This window comes from Theropithecus gelada, chromosome 3 (assembly GCF_003255815.1).
Source record: "Theropithecus gelada isolate Dixy chromosome 3, Tgel_1.0, whole genome shotgun sequence".
NCBI lineage: Eukaryota > Metazoa > Chordata > Mammalia > Primates > Cercopithecidae > Theropithecus > Theropithecus gelada.
The window spans coordinates 127,547,933-127,570,378 of NC_037670.1; the positions used below are offsets into that span (position 1 = coordinate 127,547,933).

General features: G+C 42.1%; 1 protein-coding gene and 2 pseudogenes across 4 annotated transcripts in view; all 3 read right to left on the reverse strand.

The window, feature by feature from the left end:
• The window catches only part of NAPEPLD (N-acyl phosphatidylethanolamine phospholipase D), a 49,332-nt gene extending 29,965 nt beyond the window's left edge, over positions 1-19,367 (reverse strand). For 2 of the 4 annotated variants that reach the window (XM_025378211.1, XM_025378210.1), the window contains exon 1: positions 18,791-19,367. In XM_025378211.1, coding sequence (XP_025233996.1) covers positions 18,791-19,074 — 284 coding nt within the window. In that variant the 5' untranslated portion in view covers positions 19,075-19,367. Of the gene's footprint in view, positions 1-18,322 lie in introns of all 4 variants that reach the window. The other 2 variants (XM_025378213.1, XM_025378212.1) reach the window with 1 other exon arrangement.
• LOC112620109 lies at positions 10,301-11,094 on the reverse strand (annotated as a pseudogene).
• A 2,170-nt stretch (positions 19,368-21,537) lies between the features above and the next one.
• LOC112621666 lies at positions 21,538-22,061 on the reverse strand (annotated as a pseudogene).
• Between the last annotated feature and the right edge of the window lie 385 nt (positions 22,062-22,446).

Genomic DNA, 22,446 nt, shown 5'->3' on the forward strand with positions numbered 1-22,446 from the left:
AAAGTGCTAGGATTATAGCTAAACTCTTTAAGTTATTCTAGAACTTAAAGTGGTCTCAGAGAGTAAGCTCTCATAGAATCACTTTTTCTGGGTTATAATTGAGTTCAGGCCAAGGACTTTACAAAGAGCAGAAACAATGACCATCCATCTGAACCTCACTTCATTTAACAGATGAAAATGCACAAGTTTAAATAGTTTAAGTTACTTCTCAACCAGATAATATGTCCAATAGGTGGGAGAGCTGACCTCTTGCTACCCCTTGTCATGATAAAACAGCTTATGAGATCCCTATATTTGTCATATACATATACATGTAGATATACGCACATATATATCACAATTCTACCAAATATGTTAATAAATGTTTGGCTCATTGTTTTAAACAATCAAGGGATAAGGGAGAAAGGAAAAAAGGACACTTTGATTCAAAGACCACAAAGACAACGTCAAAATAGGATTTTGAACAACATCTAGTGGTCTAATGTAGCTAGGACATAAAAAGCAAGGAAGGGTCAGGCGCAGTGGCTCATGCCTATAATCCCAGCACTTTGGGAGGCCAAGGCAGATGACTCACCTCAGATCAGGAGTTCAAGACTGGCCTGGCCAACATGATGAAACCCTGTCTCTACTAAAAATACAAAAATTACCCTGGTGTGGTGGCATGTGCCTGTAATCCCAGCGACTCGGGGGTCTGAGGGAGGAGAATCACTTGAACCCTAGAGGCAGAGGTTGCAGTGAGCCGAGATTACGCCGCTGCACTCCAGCCTGGGCGACACAGTGAGACTCTGTTACGAGGGGAAAAAAAAAAAAAAAGCAAGGAAGGTTTGTGACAGTCGAGACTATAAAGGGTTAAAAGATTGGACAGTAAAGATGGGACTAGATTGTGAGCCTGGACTCCCTCTAAGGAGGATGGGCTACACTGCAAGCAATGGGGAAACACTGAACACACTTAAAAGGCAGTGTACTTAAGGGCTGGGTGCAGTGGCTCACGCATGTAATCACAGCAATTTGGGAGGCCAAGGAGAGCAGATCATGAGGTCAGGAGTTTGAGACTAGCCTGGTCAACATGTTGAAAGCCTGTCTCTACTAAAAATACAAAAATTAGTTGGGCGTGGTGGCGTGCACCTGTAGTCATAGCTACTTGGGAGCCTGAGGCAGGAGAATCGCTTGGAGGCAGGAAAATCGCTTGAACCCAGGAGGCGGAGGTTGCGGAGACTCCTTTAAAAAAAAAAAAAAAGCAGTGTACTTAGGGAAGACAACTCCGGTAGCAGGATAAAGAAGAAAGGAAGTGGCCAAAAACTGGAGCTTGGGAGATGGATTGAGCGAAAACAGAAGAAGCCCTCAAGGTAGGTATTATAATCCCCATTTTTTAATAGTGAATAGCAGCCCAGTCAAAAGATGAGGAGGCAGTGCAATGAGAAGAGAAAAAGCAGAATAAATCCAAGAGACAATAAAGAAAATGAATCAGTAAGACTTGAGAGTATTTGGATAGTCACAAATTTTGGACTTTGTAGGGCTGGTTGGTCGGGAGGAGAGTGGGAAGAGTCAAAAATGGCAGCACCACTAATCAAGGTGGATTGTGACCCAGTGAGTTTGAGAAGGGTTTGAGGTCATGGGAAAGCAAGAACCCAAGAGAAAGTCCTCATTGACACCCAAAGGAAATGGATTCAGGCTGCTTTGGGGGTTAAAAAAAAAAAACAAAAAAAAACCCACCCCACTGTGGTGGTGCAAGCCTGTAGTCCCCGCTACTCAGGAGGCTGACAGGGAGGATCACATGAGCCCAGGAAGTTGAGGCTGCAGTGAGCTGTTATCACGCCACTGCACTCCAGCCTAGGCCACAGAGCGAGACTCCATCTGGAAAAACAAAAAACAAAAAACAAAACACACACACACACACACACACACACACAGAAAAAAGAAAAAAAGAGAGAAGAAAAAATTGGGTCAGTGATCTTTTCTTGTCTCTAAACAATAAGCTTTTTCAAAGTTGTCTATTCACACGACCTCCATTTTCTCACCTCCCATCCACTCAGTCTTTCACCCCAATCAATCTATGGGAACAGGTCTCATTACCAAATAGCCATCCTCTCCTAACAAATCCCCTCCCCTAACACACACAAAGTCCAGTTTTCAGGAATGCTCTTTAAAAAACAAAAACAAAAAAAATTCTGATACAAACCAAACAAAACGAAAAAAGCTCCAAAGGGTTTTTTGAGGGCAAAGGTCAGCAGGTGGTTCACAGGGTCTGTGTTTCTAACCCTACCCACACTCTCCTCTGCTCCATAAACACAGCCTGAAACTATTTCCTCAGATGTATCATGTACCCACGTCAGGGCAACCAACTGCCACGTTTTAATATCTTTGGGGTATGGGGAAATGGATAGTCACAGGATTATGTATTGCCATCCACAACAGATGTTAAAGCAATACAAAATGATGAAACTATGAAGCACCATTTCACACAATGCACCGTTGAAAGGGCAAGAAGGGGCAGAAGCACATAAAACCTGAGCCTTGAAAATCTGTGGACTGGTTTTTCTGGAGGAAAAATATTCGAAGCCCATTTGGTGAATGTGCAAAATGACAAGCTCTGCCAACAAGTGCCCCAGTGACAAAGGAGCCTCGGCCCAAGAGCGGGTCACACAAGAATGCTCCTCATCCCCAGTGTCTTCTGGGCACTCAGTAGAGGACACAGCAACAATCCCGCAACAGTCATCCTCAAACACCACAGACAAAATGACAGAAAAACTAGGAATGAGGAAGAGTAGGTTGTCTCTATGGTCCTGTTAAAATTAACTAGGTTTGAGCTCTTCAAGCTTGACAAATCCCTTAACATCTAGCTGGAGTTTCTCTAATTAAATGTGGCAAATTTCCAACTATTTCTTGTTATGTAACTGTTTCCAAAATTGACGAAGTAAATGAAAATAATCCACCCTTGATTTCAGGCCAACACCAACTGAAAGTAGATGTGTACATGAGTACACATAAATTGTAAACAACCCGTGTTTCAAAAAGTGCTTTAAAACTTGATAAAGATCTTTCCATTGTACTGATTTTGATTCAATTAAAGATACCCTGAATCTGAAAGAGCAATCTAAACAAATAATAAATAAATAAAAATACCACAAATTGTCAGGCACCCTGCCACTAAGGAAGTAAAAATGTTATCAATTATAGTTAGGTCACACGTTATACATGACACATACTGATATCAGTGGTGTTAAAATGTGAATAAAATGTCTATCTCAAAATGGATGAAATATAGCATCTTGTGTTTGAAAATAAATATGTTGGGACAGGAGTGAAAACATTGCTCTTGGTAATTAAATATAATCAGAAGCATAATTAATTTGCTCATCCTCTTTCCCTCTGTGAACAACAGCTAGTTACAAACATACCAAATAGCTAAATTTGTTCTAGAAAACTAGAATCCAGAAGCAAATTTAAAGGTAACAAATCCCTGTGACAAGTGATAAATTTAAATACAAATGTTCTAGCCAGGCACAGTGGCTCATGCCTGTAATCCCAGCACTTTGGGAGGCCGAGGCAGGTGGATCACCTCAGGTCGGGAGTTCAAGACCAGCCTGGCCAACATGGTGAAACCCCATCTCTACTAAAAATACAAAAATTAGCTAGGCATGGTGGTGCGTGCCTGTAGTCCCAGCTATTCAGGAGGCTGAGGCAGGAGAATCGCTTGAACCCAGGAGGCAGAGGTTGCAGTGAGCCAAGATTCCAGCCTGAGCGACAGAGACTCTGTCTCAAAATAAATAAATAAATAAATAAATAAATAAATAAATAAATAAATAAATATGAAAAATAAAAGTTCTTTTTTAAAGAACAACTTATTACAAAAAGGACAACATAAATTCCATCTAGTAATTATCAAGGACATTCTCTACATTTTTTAAAGATTAATTGCCTATAATAGCAGAAGGACTTATCCCTATGTCTCCAACCAAAGAGAGGTCTGAGCTGTGACATTTGGTGAAGACAAGTCAGCCAAGTACAAATATTTTCTCTCAATAACTGCACACATGGGTAAAATGCTTTCAAAAAATAAGAATTTTCTATTTCAAAAGCAAATGTTTCATGCTTTGTTTTTTCTACATTTAAGATTTGCCAACTGCCTAGAATTGAATGCATTGCTTTATCATGTAAAAAGTTAAAGAAAAAATCAGAGTAGTACAACATATGTTTGGGATTTCAACATACTGGACAACAACAATTCCAACAATTATGAAGTGGTAAATCATCATTCCCAGAGTAGACATTTAATAAATACTAATTGAGTTCCTGTCCATTACATAACAACAAAGATGCTGACGTTAAATCTGGAAAGTATTCAGAACTGTATTTTCAGATATCTCTGACTAAATAACATTAAACTTACAATTCTGTATTTGCTCTCCTTATCCTTATTGAAGAGAAAGGGCCCTTTTGATACAATGCTAGATAACATGGCTAAAGAAACTACATCAATTCACTGAAACGTCTGCAAAGGGCTTCAGTGGGGGTAAAACTGAACAGTTCACATCCTTCGCATTCAAAAAGATTCCAGGCAATACTGGTATTACTCCCAAAGACATTTAGGGGACCAGTGGGAGGGCAGATACGTCCAAGCACAGGAGTACACTGGATAATAAGAGGGAGAATGTTCTGTGGGAGGTATGTACACAACATTCATCAATCAAAAAAGTACTGCACTGTTATCACTGAACTTCATTCTTACCACACTTTATTGACTTAGCAAAACCACCAGTTTTGCTAACAACCAGTTTTGCTAAGAAGCTAAAAGAAAACAAAGCAAACAGAAGTTTAATATACAGTACCTGAGAGTATGACATTTAATAACAATTATTGCATCAAAAATAGAATGTACATGCATAATATACATTTGGATATATGTACATATAAATCTATATATCTCACCAAACAATTTACCTTCACAAGAATAGAAAGAACACTAGTGAGGAGTCAGAAAAACTGGACTCCAGTTCTACTATTAACTAGAGATGTTAGCTTGCAGGGAGTAACTCAGCCTCTCTAAACTTGGGCTTATTCATCTGCTCAGTAAAGATAGTAACTCCTAAACGTCTCTTTAAATGACTGTTAGTCATTCAAGGAGACCATGAGTTAGTACTATACATATGGAAGAGCTATACATATGGAAATTGCTGGCTAGTTGTAGTGGCTCACACCTGTAATCCCAACACTTTGGGAGGCCAAGGTCAAGAATTCGAGACCAGCCTGGCCAACATGGCGAAACCCTCTACTAAAAATACAAAAAAAAAAAAAAAAAAAAAAAATTAGCCAGGAGTGGTGGTGCGTGCCTGTAATCCCAGCTACTCAGAGGCTCAGGCAGGAGAATCACCTGAACCCAGGAGGCAGAGGTTGCAGTGCGCTGAGATCACACCATTGCACTCCAGACTAGGTGACAGAGCGAGACCCCACCTCAAAAAAAAAAAAAAAAAAAGCAAATTGTTGAGGCTGGGAGCAGTAGCTCATACCTGTAATCCTAACACTTTGGGAGGACAAAGTGGGGGGATTGCCTGAGCTCAGGAGTTCAAGAACAGCCTGGCTAACATGGTGAAACCCTGTCTCTACTAAAAAAAAAAAAAAAAAAAAAATACAAAAAGAAATTATCTGGGCATGGCAGCCCAAACCTGTAGTCCCAGCTACTTGGGAGGCTGAGGCAGGAGAATCACTTGAACCCAGGAGGTAGAGGTTGCAGTGAGCCAAGATCGCACCACTGCCATCCAACCTGGGCGACAGAGTAAGACTCTGTCTTACACACACACACACACACACACACACAAATGCAAATTGAAGAGTAAAGCATATATGATAAATAGGACTTTTTGATCTAATTGAGTTGTTTTTCAGGTGAAGGATAAAACATTCTAGAATTCCATATAGCTTTAAAAACCTAAGTTGCTCAATTGTTTTCATTTTTCTTTCCTTAATTTTATGTAACAAGTCTATAAAAGTATGTAAGTTTTGTTATCCTTTAAAAAAACATGTATTTTCTTTTGTTAAAAAAAACTTTAAATTGGTCGCAAAGCCTTCATCCAATTACAGACAAAAAATTATTTTGACAAATAATTCACAAAGAAATGCCAACCAACCAAAAGCATTTAAGAGTCCAAATAAATAGTTTGTTTGGTTTTTTCTTTTTTGTTTTTTTTTGAGACGGAGTTTTGCTCTTATTGTCCAGGCCGGAGTGCAGTGGCACAATCTCGGCTCACTGCAACCTCCACCTCCTAGGTTCAGGTGATTCTCCTGCCTCAGCCTCCCAAGTAGCTGGGATTACAGTCGCCCGCCACTATGCCCGTCTAATTTTTGTATTTTTAGTAGAGACGGAGTTTCACCATGTTGCCCAGGCTGGTCTCGAACTCCTGACCTTACTCCTGACCTCGTGATCTGCCCACGTTGGCCTCCCAAAGTGCTGAGATTATAGGCGTGAGCCACTGCGTCTGGCCCCAAATAAATAGTTTTGAGAGGAAAGAATGCAAACTGCAATCTGAATCTTTGGGATACAGTCTATTAACAGACTTTAAGTCACCAAAATATAAAAACACTCTAGAAGCTTTCTCTATAATAAGAGGTTTCCCCATATGTAAGAAAGCAAAGCTTTCATTAGAATCAAAAACAATAAAACAAGAGAAACAACTGGCTTAAGAACAAAGCCCATTTACAAATACCTTTTACGACTGGAATCCTTAGGGTGATCAAATTAAAATGTCATGTTATGGCAAATTTGGAAAACATGCATAAAATATTTATTGAAATAACATAGGTATCATCTCTTTAATACCTTAAAAAATAATACCAAGCACAAAGTGCAGGTTCATTTCCGGTATAATCAATTATACCTAAATGATATACAGAAGTATTTAATTGAAAAGGTCAGGCCAGGTGTGGTGGTGCGTACCTGTAGTCCCAGCTACTCAGGAGGCTGAGCTGGGAGGACTGCTTGAGCCCAAGAGGTCAAGGCCGCAGTGAACTGTAATTGAGCCACTGCACTCCAGTCTGGGCGACAGAGCAAGACCCTGTCTCAAAAAAAAGAAAGAAAAAGAAAAAAGAAAAGAAAAAAGAAAAGGTTGGGGGAGGACAAGGCAGGAGGAACAGTAAGTTGATGCCTATGGAACTTGAAAATGCATCCTAAATATGTCAGATGATCTTTCCTTTTTTTTTTGAGATGCAGTCTCGTTCTGTTACCCAGGCTGGAGTGCAATGGTGCGATCTCAGGTCACCGCAACCTCTATCTCGCAGGTTCAACTGATTCTCATACCTCAGCCTCCCGAGTGGCTGGGATTACAGGCATGTGTCACTACGCCTGGTTAATTGTTGTATTTTTAGTAGAGATGGGGTTTCACCATGTTGGCCAGGCAGGTAGATGATCTTAAAATGTTCATTTACTGTTCCTGAGCCAAGATTTTAACAAAAAAAAATGCTTCCAAAATGGGACTACCTTCTCTCTACTGTCTCCATCTCATAATTAAGTATACAAAAAGAAAAACTTCCAATTTAAAGCATAACCTGTAAAGAAACGCAAAGGAGAAACATGTCTTCATAGCTCCTGGATAGGACAGAGAAAGAGGGGAAAAAAGCACACTTTTCACTTCTTTCTGACTTCAGTCCAGTTCCAACTTTGACCCTACTGAATACTATAGCCTTTTTTTTTTTCTGAGTCCGAGTTTTGCTTTTGTTGCCCAGGCTGGAGCGCAGTGGCGCGACCTCAGCTCACTGCAACCTCCACCTCCTGGGTTCAAACGATTCTCCTGCCTCAGCCTTCTGAGTAGCTGGGATTACAGGTGCACGCCACCACACCCAGCCAATTTTTTGTATTTTTAGTAGAGACAGGGTTTCATCATGTTGGCCAGGCGGGTCTTGAACTCCCAACCTCAGGTGATCCACCCACCTCAGCATCCCAAAGTGCTGGGATTACAGGCGTGAGCCACCACACCCAGCCTTCTGCAGCCTTTAAAAAGTCACTTAACATCATTGGACTCTCTTTCATTCATCTGTAAAATAAGAGAACTGGGCTGTACCTCTAAAGTCTCGCCACCTCTAAAATTCTAACAATCTTCGGCTGCACCAAAGAGCCAGCTCAGGCCACTAAAGAGCTGTGCCCTCTAACTCAGCCTTGGCCAACCCCTCCTATTTCCACTCTAAAATTCTAACAATCTTCGGCTGCACCAAAGAGCCAGCTCAGGCCACTAAAGAGCTGTGCCCTCTAACTCAGCCTTGGCCAACCCCTCCTATTTCCACTCCCTCAAATAAAATTCCCAGCTCAGGTCCAGCCACCTTCCCTAGGCTGGACTGGCAAGGGATAAGCAAAGTATTTCACCTGAGAACAGCAAAGTTATCTACTGGAAGAAAGTGCAATTTCACAGGTTTATCAGGTAGACTAGGAGGTTATTAAGAGCCGGGACATATAAATCTGATACAAATAGCCATTTTCAAACTTAAAAAGATTCCAGATATTACTTGTAAGGGCTTCTACTTAAAGCATTTTAAAAGTCATGTTTAAGAAACATTGTTAGAACGTCTACCTTATCTAAATCCTAGCTCTCCAGTTTGCCGTGGAGAATATCAAGCCCTGACCTCCAGGGAGTCAAAATCCATTAGGGAAAAAAAATCACAAACCATACAGATTTTTGGCTCAGTATCACATTTACAGAAGTGTCAGCTCTGTTTAATGAAAATAGTATAGACTTCAGAATAAGGCATTTCCAAAACACACTGGCCAAATTCTCAAGATGGTGAATACTTTTCCTTAGGCTGAGCCGTTCACACTGACAGCAACAGTCCTGTGATCCAGCAGGTCAGAGACGCTGAAAAGCTCAGAACTTTCTGAATTCAGCCAACAAGTTAAAGGGCCCTGATGGCAACAGAGAGGGTGATGGAAAGAAACAAAGTCACTAGAGAGGTTACTTGAACCCCTGATTCACTTACAAATGAATTTGGCAAAGGGCAGACATGTTATTCTGCCCGCAATGTCATGCATGGTCCATCCTCTGTGAGAAAAAGGTAAATGACAAAAAATAAACGAACAGTGAGACTTTTACAGGGAAACAAGGAGTACACCGTAAATAACAGGGTCAGAGTGAGGCTAGAGACATCCCCAAAAGGTTAATAGAATCTTGAGGTTCAAAGGGACTTTAAGATCCCTGAGTTCAATTCAGTAGCCTCTGTTTAAGAATAGCAGAAAGTATGTAGCAAATTATAAAACTGTATTAAAAATGAATATAATTAAAATATACTTGAATGGGTTATCAGGAAAAAGCACATTACCAGAAAACGAAGCAAAATAAATTAAAAACATCTTAAAATAAATGCTTCCCAACTTTGCCCCTTATCATACTAAGCCTCAGTTTCATAATTCTTAGCCCAGTCTCTGGCACACAGTACATAGTAAGCCCTCAATAACTAAGCCACTGTTTTACTATGCTGTAAACACTGTTTTAAATAGATAGTAGGATATACATTAATATACAAAAAAGCATACCATTTTTGCATTTCTACACTAATGAGATAAGGGAGCTGAGGGAAATGGCATGAATAAACTGAAACAGAATAAACTCTGGAATGTGTTTTTTTCTATTTGAGTAACAGAAGGCCTGATCTTGGAATTCACAGAACTCTTAACACAAAACAGGATTCCTACCCGACCTCATAGTTCCTCGTGGCCTAACTAACCCTCCTGGAATCGCCAGAAGGCTCTCATTAGCTCAGAAGACTCACTGATAGTCTCCTGGTTCTAAAAATAATAGTCAACCTGACTTCCCTTTATCTCCCTTCACTGGCCCCAGGAGCAGAAGCTGAAAACTCGTGATACTAACAGTGGCCACATGCAGACTCAGCACTTTTCCCAGAGCTTGAAGCCCCAGTTAAACAGATTCTTTTGCTCAAAGGAAAAATTTCCCACAATAGGAGCCGGCAAAATAGGTAAGCAAGGCCAGTTCTACCTAAATCACGAGTAACTAAGTTTCCCCTAAAGCATTTCAGTATTCTTGCCTCTCTTACCCAAATGACTCGACTATCATATTGTTTCCCCCATCTGCTTTTTCCATGGTCAAAACAGGTTTTCAAGAAAGGATTTGATCTCCAGTATGTGACAGATAAGGAACAAAATGTAAATCCTCCCTAGATCATTTCCAGTCCACACGGTTACAAGCCCCTAAACCTCAAATGTACATCAGAATTACCTGTGTTTTTTTTGTTGTTGTTTTTGATTTTGTTGTTCTTTTGCAAGCACATAAAGGCTTGTTTTATTTTAATGGCTGATCTATGCAATCACAGAGGCCAGTATGTACAGACAAGGGGGGTGGCTTTTATTTCTTGGTTTCTTCTTCCTTGGACAAAGTCTTGATGATCTCCTCCTTCTTGGTGTGTAGGTGCTCTTCACAGCGCTTGCGTGCTTCCTTGGTCTTAGACCTGTGGGCCTCAGCCTGGTCAGCCAGGAGCTTCTCACAGGCCTTGTCTGCCTTCAGCTTGTGGATGTGTTCCATGAGAATCCGCTTGTTTTTGAACACATTCCCCTTCACCCTCAGGTACAGGCTGTGATACAAGTGGCGAGCAATCTTCTTAGATTCACGGTATCTTCTGAGCAGCCGGCGCAGAATCCTCATTCTCCTCATCCACGTGACCTCCTCTGGCATTCGGGCACTGGCTGTACCCTTCTGCTTACCTATGCCCATATGCCTGCACTTCCGGCGGGACAAGGTGTTTTTCCGGCATGGAGCCTGGGAATGACCATCACGGGCTTGCGGATGATCAGCCCATCTTTGATCAGCTTCCGATCCTCTGACGGGAGTTGGCATTGGCAATTTCATTGGTCTCATTGGGGTCTAACCAGACCTTCTTCTTGCCACAGCGGAGGACACTAGAGGTGAGCCTCTTCTGAAGCCTGAGTATACTCATGGCTGCGGCCACAGCAGCGAAAGCAAAGAGCTCCCCTGTGGAGCTTTTTAAACTACACCTGAGGCTACTGAATCAAAATGTCAGGTGGGGCAGTTTCTCTAGGTAATTTTTCAAAGTTCTGTGGGTGTTTCTAATATACAGGCAGGGTTGAGAACCACTGCTTTAAATCCCACTCTTACTTCCTGTTCAGCACTCCAAGTTAGAGAGGCAGCATCATCCTGAAACTGTTATACAGTGGGATGGGAAGACTAACTACGTTGCTAGGTAGAAAGTTTAACAGGGACCAGGCATGGTGGCTCACACCTGTAATCCCAGCATTTTGGGAGGCCGAGGCGGGTGTATCATTTGAGGTCAGGAGTTCGAGATCAGACTGGCCAACATGGTGAAACCCCATCTCTACTAAAAATACAAAAATTAGCCGGGCATAGTGGCAGGCGGCTGCAATCCCAGCTACTCGAGAGGCTGAAATGGGAGAATCACTTGAACCAGGGAGGCAGAGGTTGCAGTGAACCAAGATCACGCCACTGCACTGCAGCCTGGGCAACAAAGAAAAAGAAAGTTTGATAGGGCAAGGCTTGTACTCAAGCCAACTGAGTCACAAATTTGACTCTGTGCCCCCAGGAAGCCAAGTCAATAAAAGGGAAAATGTAATCAGTAATGATTCACATTGTCTATAATAACACAAAGCAGCCTGTACACAATGAGTGCACAATATTTATGGAATAAATAAATGAAAAAACCAGAGCTTAAACTCCTAATCACTCTTCATTGGGATATAGTTAATTGTTTTTTTAAAAGATCTCCTGCTAGAAGTCAAATAATAGAAGCAAAAGTGACCAGAAGACAGAGAGACAAAAATCAACAGTGGGGATCCCCACCAACTCTGCTAACAAAAATTAAAACTGGCCAGGTACAGGGGCTCACACCTCTAATCCCTACACATTGGGAGGCCAAGGCAGGTAGATCACTTGAGCCCAGGAGTTCAAGACCACCCTGGGCAACACAGTAAGACTCTGTTCCTACAAAAAAAAAAAAAAACAGAAAGGCCGGGTGCAGTGGCTCACGCCTGTAATCCCAGCACTTTAGGAGGCCGAGGTGGGTGGATCACGAGGTCAGGAGATCAAGACCATCCTGGCTAACACCATGAAACCTGTGTCTACTAAAAATACAAAAAAAATTAGCCGGACATGGTGGCGGGCACCTGTAATCCCACCTACTTGGGAGGCTGAGGCAGGAGAATGGCTTGAATCCAGGAGGCAGAGCTTTCAGTGAGTGAAGATGGTGCCACTGCACTCCAGCCTGGGTAACAGAGGGAGACTCCGTCTTAAAAAAAAAAAAAAAAAAAAAAAAAAAAACAGAAAAAACACAAAAATTAGCTAGGTGTGGTGGGATGAGGTAGGAGGATTTCTTGAGCCCAGGAAGTCAAGACTGTAGTGAGCCATGACCAAGCTACTGCACTCCAGCCTGGGTGACAGAGCAAAAGCTTGTCTAAGAATAAATAAATAAATATACAAACAAACATAAAATAAATAAAAATGGAAAAGTCTTGGGGAATAAATGAGTAGTTAAAATTCTATAGTGCTAAAGTGGTAGCACAGTGGTAAAGACGAAAAGATGCCTACCATAAAATCTAGTCTTCTTTAATCTGTCATGTGTTTAAAAAAAAAAAAATTCTCTTCCTTTTTTTCTCAGTAACAGAACCCGTTTTACTTAGGCTAACTATGCACCACCTAAATGATGACATTTCCCAGCCTTCTAGCTAGGGATGGCCAGGTTGGTAGTACTTTGAACAATGTGATACAAGCCTTTTATGGTGCTTCCATAAGTCTCCTTAAGGGAGAGAGGCATTCTTCTTGATTTGTCCTGCATCTGGCTACCTGGAGCCATCTTGAGCCAGGAGGGTGCCACATCCTAAGAATGGCGTTGAAGAGAGCTAGAAGGACTTCAGGGCCCACCATACCAAGCCTGAACTGTCCAACTTTGGATTTCTTTCATGTGTAGGAAAAACATATTTGAGCAATCTTTCAAATCACAGCAAACTAATCCTAACTGATATGATTACCATAACTGGAAGGTTTAGGTTTAGGGGAGCTATAAAAACACTAATGGTAACACATGCCCAAAATACAGCTTTCCTAATCCATATGTGGGTGCCTTGATCAACACACTGTAGCCTTGAACTCAAGCAATCCTCCTGCCTTGACCTCCTAAAGTGCTGGGATTACAGACGTGAGCCACGGCACCTGGTCCATTTATCATTTACTAAGCACTTACTATGTACCAAGCACTTTAGATCATTATTATCCTCATGCTATAGGTGATGTAAAAGAGGCTCACGGAGTTTAATAGCTTGCACAAAGCAATAAAGTTGGTAACAGTTTGATCTAGGGATGAAACCCAAGTTGACCAGATGCCAAAGCCCATGCTCTTTCCACTAATCATGTTGAATCTACGAGGAAAATTCAATAAATTCATCTTGAGTAGATACCTAGGTTCTAAAGTTAGTAGCATTTAGCAAACAGTTACAGTCTCACTGACAACGCTCGCCTTTTGTTTTGTTTTGTTTTTTTGGCTTTCAACAAAATTTTATCTCCTTTTTCAAACTAAAAGGTACTTGGGGCTGGGCGCAGTGGCTCACGTCTGTAATCCCAGCACTTTGGGAGGCCGAGGCGGGCGGATCACAAGGTCAGGAGATCGAGACCATCTTAGCTAACACGGTGAAACCCCGTCTCCACTAAAAATACAAAAAAAAATTAGTCGGGCGTGATGGCGGGCGCCTGTAGTCCCAGCTACTAGGGAGGCTGAGGCAGGAGAATGGCGTGAACCCTGGAGGCAGAGCTTGCAGTGAGCCAAGATCACGCCACTGCACTCCAGCCTGGGTGACAGAGCGAGCCTCCGTCTCCTAAAAAAAAAAAAAAGGTACTTGGGAGATGCTCAGTAAATACTAGTTCTCTTATAAATATAATTGCCCCTTTAATTTTACATGAAGAAGGTTTCAAATGCTGTAACTTTTATTGCTCAATTTTTCTAATTTACAGTTACATTGAAAAGAACCATCAACAAATAATTGGTCCCATATTTTAGTCACATAAACAGAAAATACACACGGTACCTTGAAGACATTTCCCTTGCTTTCAAAAGGTGTCTGAGTTTATCCAGCATAAAACCATCTAATATGTTATCTTTCAAGCTGGGGAGAACGGCTAGTCAAGTCCCATAAAGAGACACTGTCAGGTAGGAGGACCAACATATCTGGTTTGCCTGAGGACTTCCCGGTGTTAACACTTAAAGTCCTGCATCTTAGGCCAGGTGTGGTGGCTCACACCCGTAATCCCAGCACTTTCAGAGGCTGAAGTGGGCAGATATTTGAGGCCAGGAGTTCGAGACCAGCTTGGCCAACATGGCAACACCCTGTCTCTACTAAAAATACAAAAATTAGCCAGGCGTGGTAATGCACACCTGTAGTCCCAGCTACTTAGGAGGCTGAGGCACAAGAATTGCTTGAACCTGAAGGTGGAGGTTGCAGTAGGCTGAGCTTGCGCCACCACACTCCAGCCTGGGCGACAGAGTGAGACTCTGTCTCAAAAAAAAAAAAAACCTTCCTACATCTTGGGAACTCCCTCGGTTCTGGAAAAACCTGGAGGGCTGATCATCCTATGCCTCAGGTGACCATATAAATGCATAGTCATATCTTCAACAAAATTTATAAATATGTGGGCAGTTTAAACTAAATTGAAGATGAAGATTATAAAGTAAGATGTAAAGGTATTCGGGTGGCTAAGCAAAAGAAAAAAAATTATAATGCTCTACATAATCAGGCTTAACTAAGACAGTGTTGCTAAGAATACCAAAAATGTTTATTAGATCAAATTCTTCATTCTGATGAATTCGATATGTACACCAGTATTACCGTTCACCCAGCTAAAAAACAGGCTCCAAACAGCACATGTACATTTACATACAATGGGCATTTAGTCTACATACAAAAGTGAGACACTATATGAGGAAAGATTGAGAAAGGAATCAACTTTCAGGCAAGAATTGTGAAGTATCTCATACCTGTGAAATGGTGGAAAAGCCTAATTTTAATGTTTCAATTTTGAGGTAATCATGACAGGCTAAACTCCTATGAAGGCAGAAATTAAAAATCTGCACATTAAAGAGATTGAACCAGGTACATTCCCTCTAAGGTCCCTTCCAACTTGAATATTCCATGACAGAAGTCATCACTTGTGTGACCCTTTTACCTAAGAGGTAAAGCAAGTCAGGCCACAGAGTTACATGACATTCCAAGGATCTAGCTCTGGCTGATGATGGAACCCGGACTATCTATCGGCCATGCTGTCACCTTAATTATGCTTAAAAACACTTGGAACCGAAAGAGCATACAATCAGCATAGGAAGATAAATGACACATTTTACTTTATATGGGGTATTTTACTTAGTTTGGCTTCAAGTTTAAAAAAAAAAGAATTTGAGTCCAGAAACTCTTTAAGTTTTCATTGGCTACTTTAACCATAAAGCACCACAACATTCTGGAAAACACACACACACACACACACATATGTTCAGAATATACAGACAGCTTAGTTTACAGAGCTTTTCATGAGCTCTCTAAACAAACCAAAGGAACAAACACAGTAACTTGAATAGGGAACATCTTTGTAATCGAAGGACCTTCAAAATACAGAAAATAACTTTCAAAACAAATGACTGCTGTCATCGGAGTGTCCTATTAAGATGTGACAAGTTTTAGCTGGGCATGGTGGCACACGCCTGTAATCCCAACTACTTAGGAGGATGAGGCATGAGAATCGCTTGAACACAGGAGGCAGAGGTGGCAGTGAGCTGAGATTGCCCCGCCACACTCCAGCTTGGGTGACAGAGCGAGACTCCGTCTCAAAAAAAAAAAAAAAAGATGTGACCAGTTTAAGAGTGCTAGTAACAATGAGAAAGCTTGGTGTTTCTTTATTCATTCTTGTAACTGAGAGAGATTACAAAATCACACATAAGTCTACAGGCATTCATTATTTATTGTTCAATCAATATATTACTGTCCCTCAATCTGGGAAGGTGCCCAAATTAGATAAAACACAAGAGTCTGCGCCTTCAAGAGGAAAAATGGATTGTTCCAGGTAGCAGGTACAAACTGAGTTGTTTTTCAATCAAGATTTTGAATTATGCTGATCCATCTATATGCCAGACCTGTGCCTCCATAGCCAACAGCACTGACCATTCACGACCTGATACCCAAAGGCAGGGTTGCAATCTATGAGTATGTTGCTGACCAACGCTTGCTGATCCACACTCCTCCACTTTCGCTTCATTGGAACCCCGGTGTAACATGAGTCTGCAGTGTATATATTCTGCTGAAGCCTGGGGCTGCTAAGCTAAGGGACCTTGGCCAAATCACCAGACTCTCCCAGGCTCTCAGCGTCCTATTTTCCTCATCTGTGGAACAAGGCTAATAATTTCATATTTTATGTCTATAAAATCAAACTCTCTCGATATATACATATATTTAAAATACTTGAAAGAGCTTTGTAAATGATAAAGTTATAATACATTTTTTAACCAGCTGAGGTGGCAGAAGACTGTATCTCTAACAGAAAACTGCCCCTGGGGATATATGAGTTCATATGTAATCTGTCTCCAAAGTCTGTAAAATACTTAAATACACAATAAATGGTTAATAAATTCAAAAGGCAAATCAAGCAAAGCACTATAAATTGTAGACAGAATTCTTCAGTAGTTTAGGCGTTCAAATGATATATTACTTGAACCTTATGCTAGAAATCACGAGTGATATTTTAATGACAGTTTTATGCATGCCCTCACAGGCCTCCAGAATAAAAGTGCTCTTTAAAGATTAATTATACACACAGTTCATTTCCCTAATAATACTTCAATGAAAACACTTATGTGTATGCATTTCAACCTAAAAAGCCCAGATTAACGGTCCTCCAGCTATAGCTATACTCTTATTTAGAAAGCGTAGAAAGCAATGGAAAAACTCACTATATCCACAGCTATCCATCACTACTAAGAAAAAGCAGAATAAAACTACAAAATTAAAGGCAAATACTGCTGCTTTTCCAAACACAGACTAAATGTTCATAAAAATCCCCTCAGTTTTCCAAACTCACCAACACTCAAAGTAACATAATACCCCTTTCAAACAAACACAAGGATGATTGTATCAACTAAAGCATAACCAAAATCGTGCGATGGAATGCTTATGCTAAAATGTTCTTAATATAGTTATAACTGGACTAATTTTAAAATTAGAATTTTGCAATATAGAATTTCTAAAATATAATTTGGAATTATGAGTGAAAATAAGGGTATGAGAAACACACTAAGTATTTTTGTCTCTTGGAGACTTACTATAATTCTTGTAGCAGGAAAGCCTGCAGAACGTTAACAAAATAAAATCTCTGAAAATCCTGACTATATTTTCAATTGACTTAAAAAATTGTAACCCCTCAATCTCTCTCTTAAATTATTATTTTAAATAAGTACTTTTACCCTAAATTTCTTCTTTAACAGACCTAGTATTTTCTTGCAACAAAAATCACACTATTGTGGGATATAGGTAATCTTTTCTTTTTAAAGATTACATAACTTCTTTCTAAACGAAGTCCATGTCTGCGGCTAATTCATAACCAATGTAACTGAAAATAGAAATGGAAATGTTAGAGATTTCCATTTTTTAACAAACATGGAAATTATTTCTCAATTTGAAGAATTGCATCTCAGGAATGACTTCCTTGACAAATTAATCAGAATTATCAAGTAGCAAACATTTTATGCTAAGCCAAAGCCAACCAGGTGAGTCATTCATATTATAACATGTATATATAACAACGTACACTAAAGGCAAAGACAAGAACGAAATGACTTTTTAAAAGGTCGATAAACTTTACTCACTCCCTTAATATTTTCCAGGTTTAACTGAGGTATAATGATGCATGTGATCCCGGAACCCATGGAAGAGTATCTACCTCAACTACCAGGACCATATCGAGTTCTAGCTTGGAAAAAAAAAAAGCAAAAAACAAACAACAACAACAAAAAAAAACAAAAACCTACCTGAATACGTGTTCTGAAAAGCCCGCAATAATACCCAATTTATAAGAAGCAAGCAACCACAGAACAGAAAACTCAAGAAAGCACAGCCTTCCACCACCGCTCCCCAGCTAGCCCCCCCTTTTTTTTTTTTGCTCTTCATTTCCATTCCATAGTTAAATAAGTACACTTATTCCAAAATAAAAGGGGAGAAACCTGTTGGAATGGATTTTTAGAAGATAAATACTCTAGATGAAGCAACAATAAGTTGCTAGGAGGAAGTTGTCGACCCATTCATTTACATACAACCGAAAGAAGATAAACCCACATGTATTCCTATCAGTGAAGATGGAACCTGGTAATTTGCAGGGAAGACGGAATCTCAATCAAATCCCAGACAGCTACTCTCCCAAAGAGAAAAAAAAAAAATGCTGTGGCTCTTCACCCAGGCAGCTTCTGAGATGCAGGCTCCGCAACTCGCGAGGTGCGAAAACTCAAATGAAGCCCTGTCGCTCACAAGTGCGGCATCTCCGGGATGAGGGAGGGCTCGGGGACCGGGAAACCCACTCAGACCGCTCCACTTCGCCGAAGAATCCCAAACCACCCCAGGCTCGGGAGTGTGGACTGCTCTGCCCAGAGACCCTGGATGAGGCAGCAGAGAGGCCACACAGCAGGCGGGAGAAAACCGCCTCCCGCGAGGTCCCAGAGAAACCACGGAGCTGCGGGGCACTCGGGATCCCGGGCCGCGGGCGCGCGGCCAGAGAGGCGGGGTGAGAGCGCGGGGGCGCGGACTCACCTTGCAATGGGGATGGCTGGGCGCGCGCGCCGCCTCTGTTCCTCGGCTTCCGGCCACAGAGTCCCCTTGCAAAGCTCTCCCGCGTAGCGGGAGGAGCCTCGGCGACCGGTGGCCGGGTTCTTCCGACCCCCCGCCCGCCTCGCCGGCTCCGCCGAGGGTGCCAGCAGCTGCAGGCAGCGCTTCAGCGCTCGCCGCCTCGCCATCCTTGGGGCGAGTCGTCGCCGGGTCACTCCCTTATTATGACCTTGGAATCTCACAGCAGGGCCAGCAGCGGCCTCCCTCATCCTGCCTCTCCAACCCTTACCAAGATGGCCGCCCCTGTGGGCCGGGGCGTCGAAGCCATCTTGGTAAAGGAAGCGCCTGGGAGCATGCAGCCTTCTCCAGGCCTGCCCCGCCCCGCCTTGCGACTCAAACACTCTGCAGGGACCCTCCTAAGACCAAATTGGTTCCCCCCAGCTGTCCTAAGCCAGAGGCTTACTTTCAGATCGCATGAACACATTCCTGGACACCAGCCACAGTTGCTAAAACTAAATGGGATCCTGCAGACCCTTTGATGGACTCTCATAGCCAACTCAATCACAGTCGAGAAGCACTGGAATGCTTCCAGCCTATGTCGCTAGGATCCTGGTAGCGAAGAAACTAAACTGTAATTTGAAGTATTGTGCAGTAGGTATTGAATATTAGTGGCAGCACTGCATTGTTCACTGTGTGCTCGTTTACTTTCAAAATGATATCACAGCCCCCTGGTACACACGGTTCTCATCTAAATTTGCATCTTTTTTAACACTAGGATAACTACGAAAGAGCCTACAGTTGTGATTCTGAGTTTCTTACTGGATTTGCTTTTTAAACTGCAGAATGAAATTAGTTGTTTCAAGAAGTAAAGTACAGTCAGATCGAAGTAAAATTCAGCATTGGGTGGTTGGGCAAAAAGATTGCAAAAGTCCTCCTGGGGTGTGCCAGGGGTCAAAAAAAAAAAAAAGTTCGTCTCTGGGGTTATCTTGGCAAAAAAGAAACCACCACCACAGGTTCTAAATGGAGATAAAACTGGCAGAAAAATGCAAACCAAACTATTCTGCATTTTGAAAGTGAATGTGCCTGTGTGACATGCAGGAATGTAAAGAACTATATCAAGTGTGGACTTTATCTCCTCAGGCTAGCTTAGAGTGGCTGCTGAACTTAAGCGTGACTAAGAGCTGCTTGCGCCTGGGTGGAGCTGAAACTGCACAAGGTAAATAATACCTTTGTACAACAGAAGAAAAAAAAAACTAACAGCGTACATGCAAACCCTAAGGGTAAGCTGAAGTTACTACTCAAAAGTTCTTCATAGTGTTCTTGACTAAGCAACAAAGAAGTAATCCTGGCATTTTGGGAGGGCAAGGCGGGAGAATCCTTTGAGTCCAGGAGTTGGAGACCAGCCTGGGCAATATAGCGAGACTTCATCTCTACAAATAATAATTTAAAAAAAAAAAAAAATTAGACCACCTTGATGGCCCGCACTTGTGATCCCAGCTACTGCAGAGGCTGATGTGGGAGGATCGATTGAGCCTGGGAGATCAAGATCAAGGCCACAGTGAGCTGTGATTACGCCACTACACTCCAGTCTGGGCAACAGAGAAGACCCCATTTCCAAAAAAAAAAGAAAGGCTGGGCGCGGTGGCTCACACCTGTAATCCCAGCACTTTGGGAGACCAAGGCGGGAGTATCACCTGACGTCAGGAGTTCGAGACCAGCCTGGCCAACATGGCGAAACCCCATCTCAAGTAAAAATACAAAAATTAGCTGGGCATAGTGGAGCGCACCTGTAATCCCAGCTACTAGGGAGGCTGAGGTGGGAGAACTGCTTGAACCCCAGAGATGGAGGTTGCAGTGAGCTGAGATGGGACTCGGCTGGTGGACAGAGCAAGACTCTGTATTAAAAAAAAAAGCCCTTTGTTCCCCTCACTCCCACTCTTTTTTTTTTTAATTCTTGTCCTTTATTGGATAAGGGCTGAGAGAAGCAGACAGACCAGTTGGACATAGTAGATGGGCGTGCGAGGTCAAAGTGCTACCCGAAAGCCAGCCAACCCACACTCCCCTGAAATGAATGCTAATCCCCTTCAAACTGTGGGCATCGGATTCACACACAGCCTCTTCCAGGGATAAAAGAAGGGGTTCTTGTAAAGCCTCTTCTTTTCTTTTTTCTTTTTCTTTCTTTCTTTTTTTTTTTTTTTTTGAGACAGAGTCTTGCTCTGTCACCCAGGCTGGAGTTCAGTGGCCGGATCTCGGTTTACTGCAACCTTCGCCTCCCAGATTCTCCTGCCTCAGCCTCCTGAGTAGCTGGGACTACAGGTGCCCACCACCACGCCCGGCTAATTTTTGTATTTTTAGTGGAGATGGGGTTTCACCATGTTAGCCAGGCTGGTCTTGAACTCCTGGCCTCAACTGATTTGCCCACCTGGACCTCCCAAAGTGATGGTGGGCGTGAGCCACTGCCATCCGGCAGCTTCTTGTTTTCTTCCCTCTACTATGGAGACAAGTTCTGGTTTTCCTAGGAGAACTAGCTCTAGTCACAAAGATCTCTTCAGTGATCAAGCATGGTGGAGTGGCAGAGTGAGTGTTCCGAAAGGATAAGAAGAACAGGAGTCTTTCCCAGGCCCCATTACAACCTCAGTACCTGTGAGTGGCATCCCCAGCCCAAACAGAAGTTGACAAAGAGGCACGTACCTGGTGAAAAGATACATATATTTAGAACTAGCCAGCTGGACTCAGTTTAGATGACCCCAATTTTGTTGGCAATATCCCAGTTTTGTTGGGTCAGCAACAAAGTTGATCCCAATTTTGTTGGCAATATCCAAAGCATTGTAATCAGGAGCCAGTGGAGCTTATGCCTTCTTCCTCCATCAGGCCTAATCAGGGCATTGACCTTGGCCATATCAATGTCATAGAGCTTCTTCACAGCCTGTTTGATCTGGTGCTTGATGGCTTTAACATCCACAGTGAACACAAGTGTTCTGTTGTCTTCTATCTTCTTCATGGCAGACTCAGTGGGCAGAGGAAACTTGGTGATAGCATAGTGGTCAAGCTTGTTTCTCCTGGGGACGGTCTTCCAAGGATATTTGGGCTGTCTCCTGAGTCGCAGTGTCTTGGGCTGTGGGAAGGTGGTGACATACAGACCTTTTTCTTTGTGGCTGTGGACACCTTGCAACACTGCCTTCTTGGCCTTCAAAGCCTTCACTTTGGCTTTGGCTTTAGGAGGGGCAGGAGCTTCCTTCTTATCTTTTTGTGCCATCTTGTGGAAAGGGCACTCCCATTCTTTATTGTGAAAAAAATCCAAATATACAGGTAATAGATATGCCTTTTCGTAATACTATTTGAGTAAGTTGCAGACATCAAAATGCTTCACCCTAAATAATTCAGCATATCTCTCCTAAGAATGAGGACATTTGCTTCATAACCACAGTATCATTCCACCTATGAAAGCATCAATTCCCCAATATCACTTAATAATCTGTTTTCAAGTTTCCATGATGTACAATCATGGAATGTCTATAACAGCTGTTTTTTTCTGAGCTACGATACTACCTACGCTAGTGTGTTGCATTTATGTATTATATTTAAATAAGAAGCAATCTAAAGTATTCACTCGCTATTTTCTACGCATATCTTACAAATAT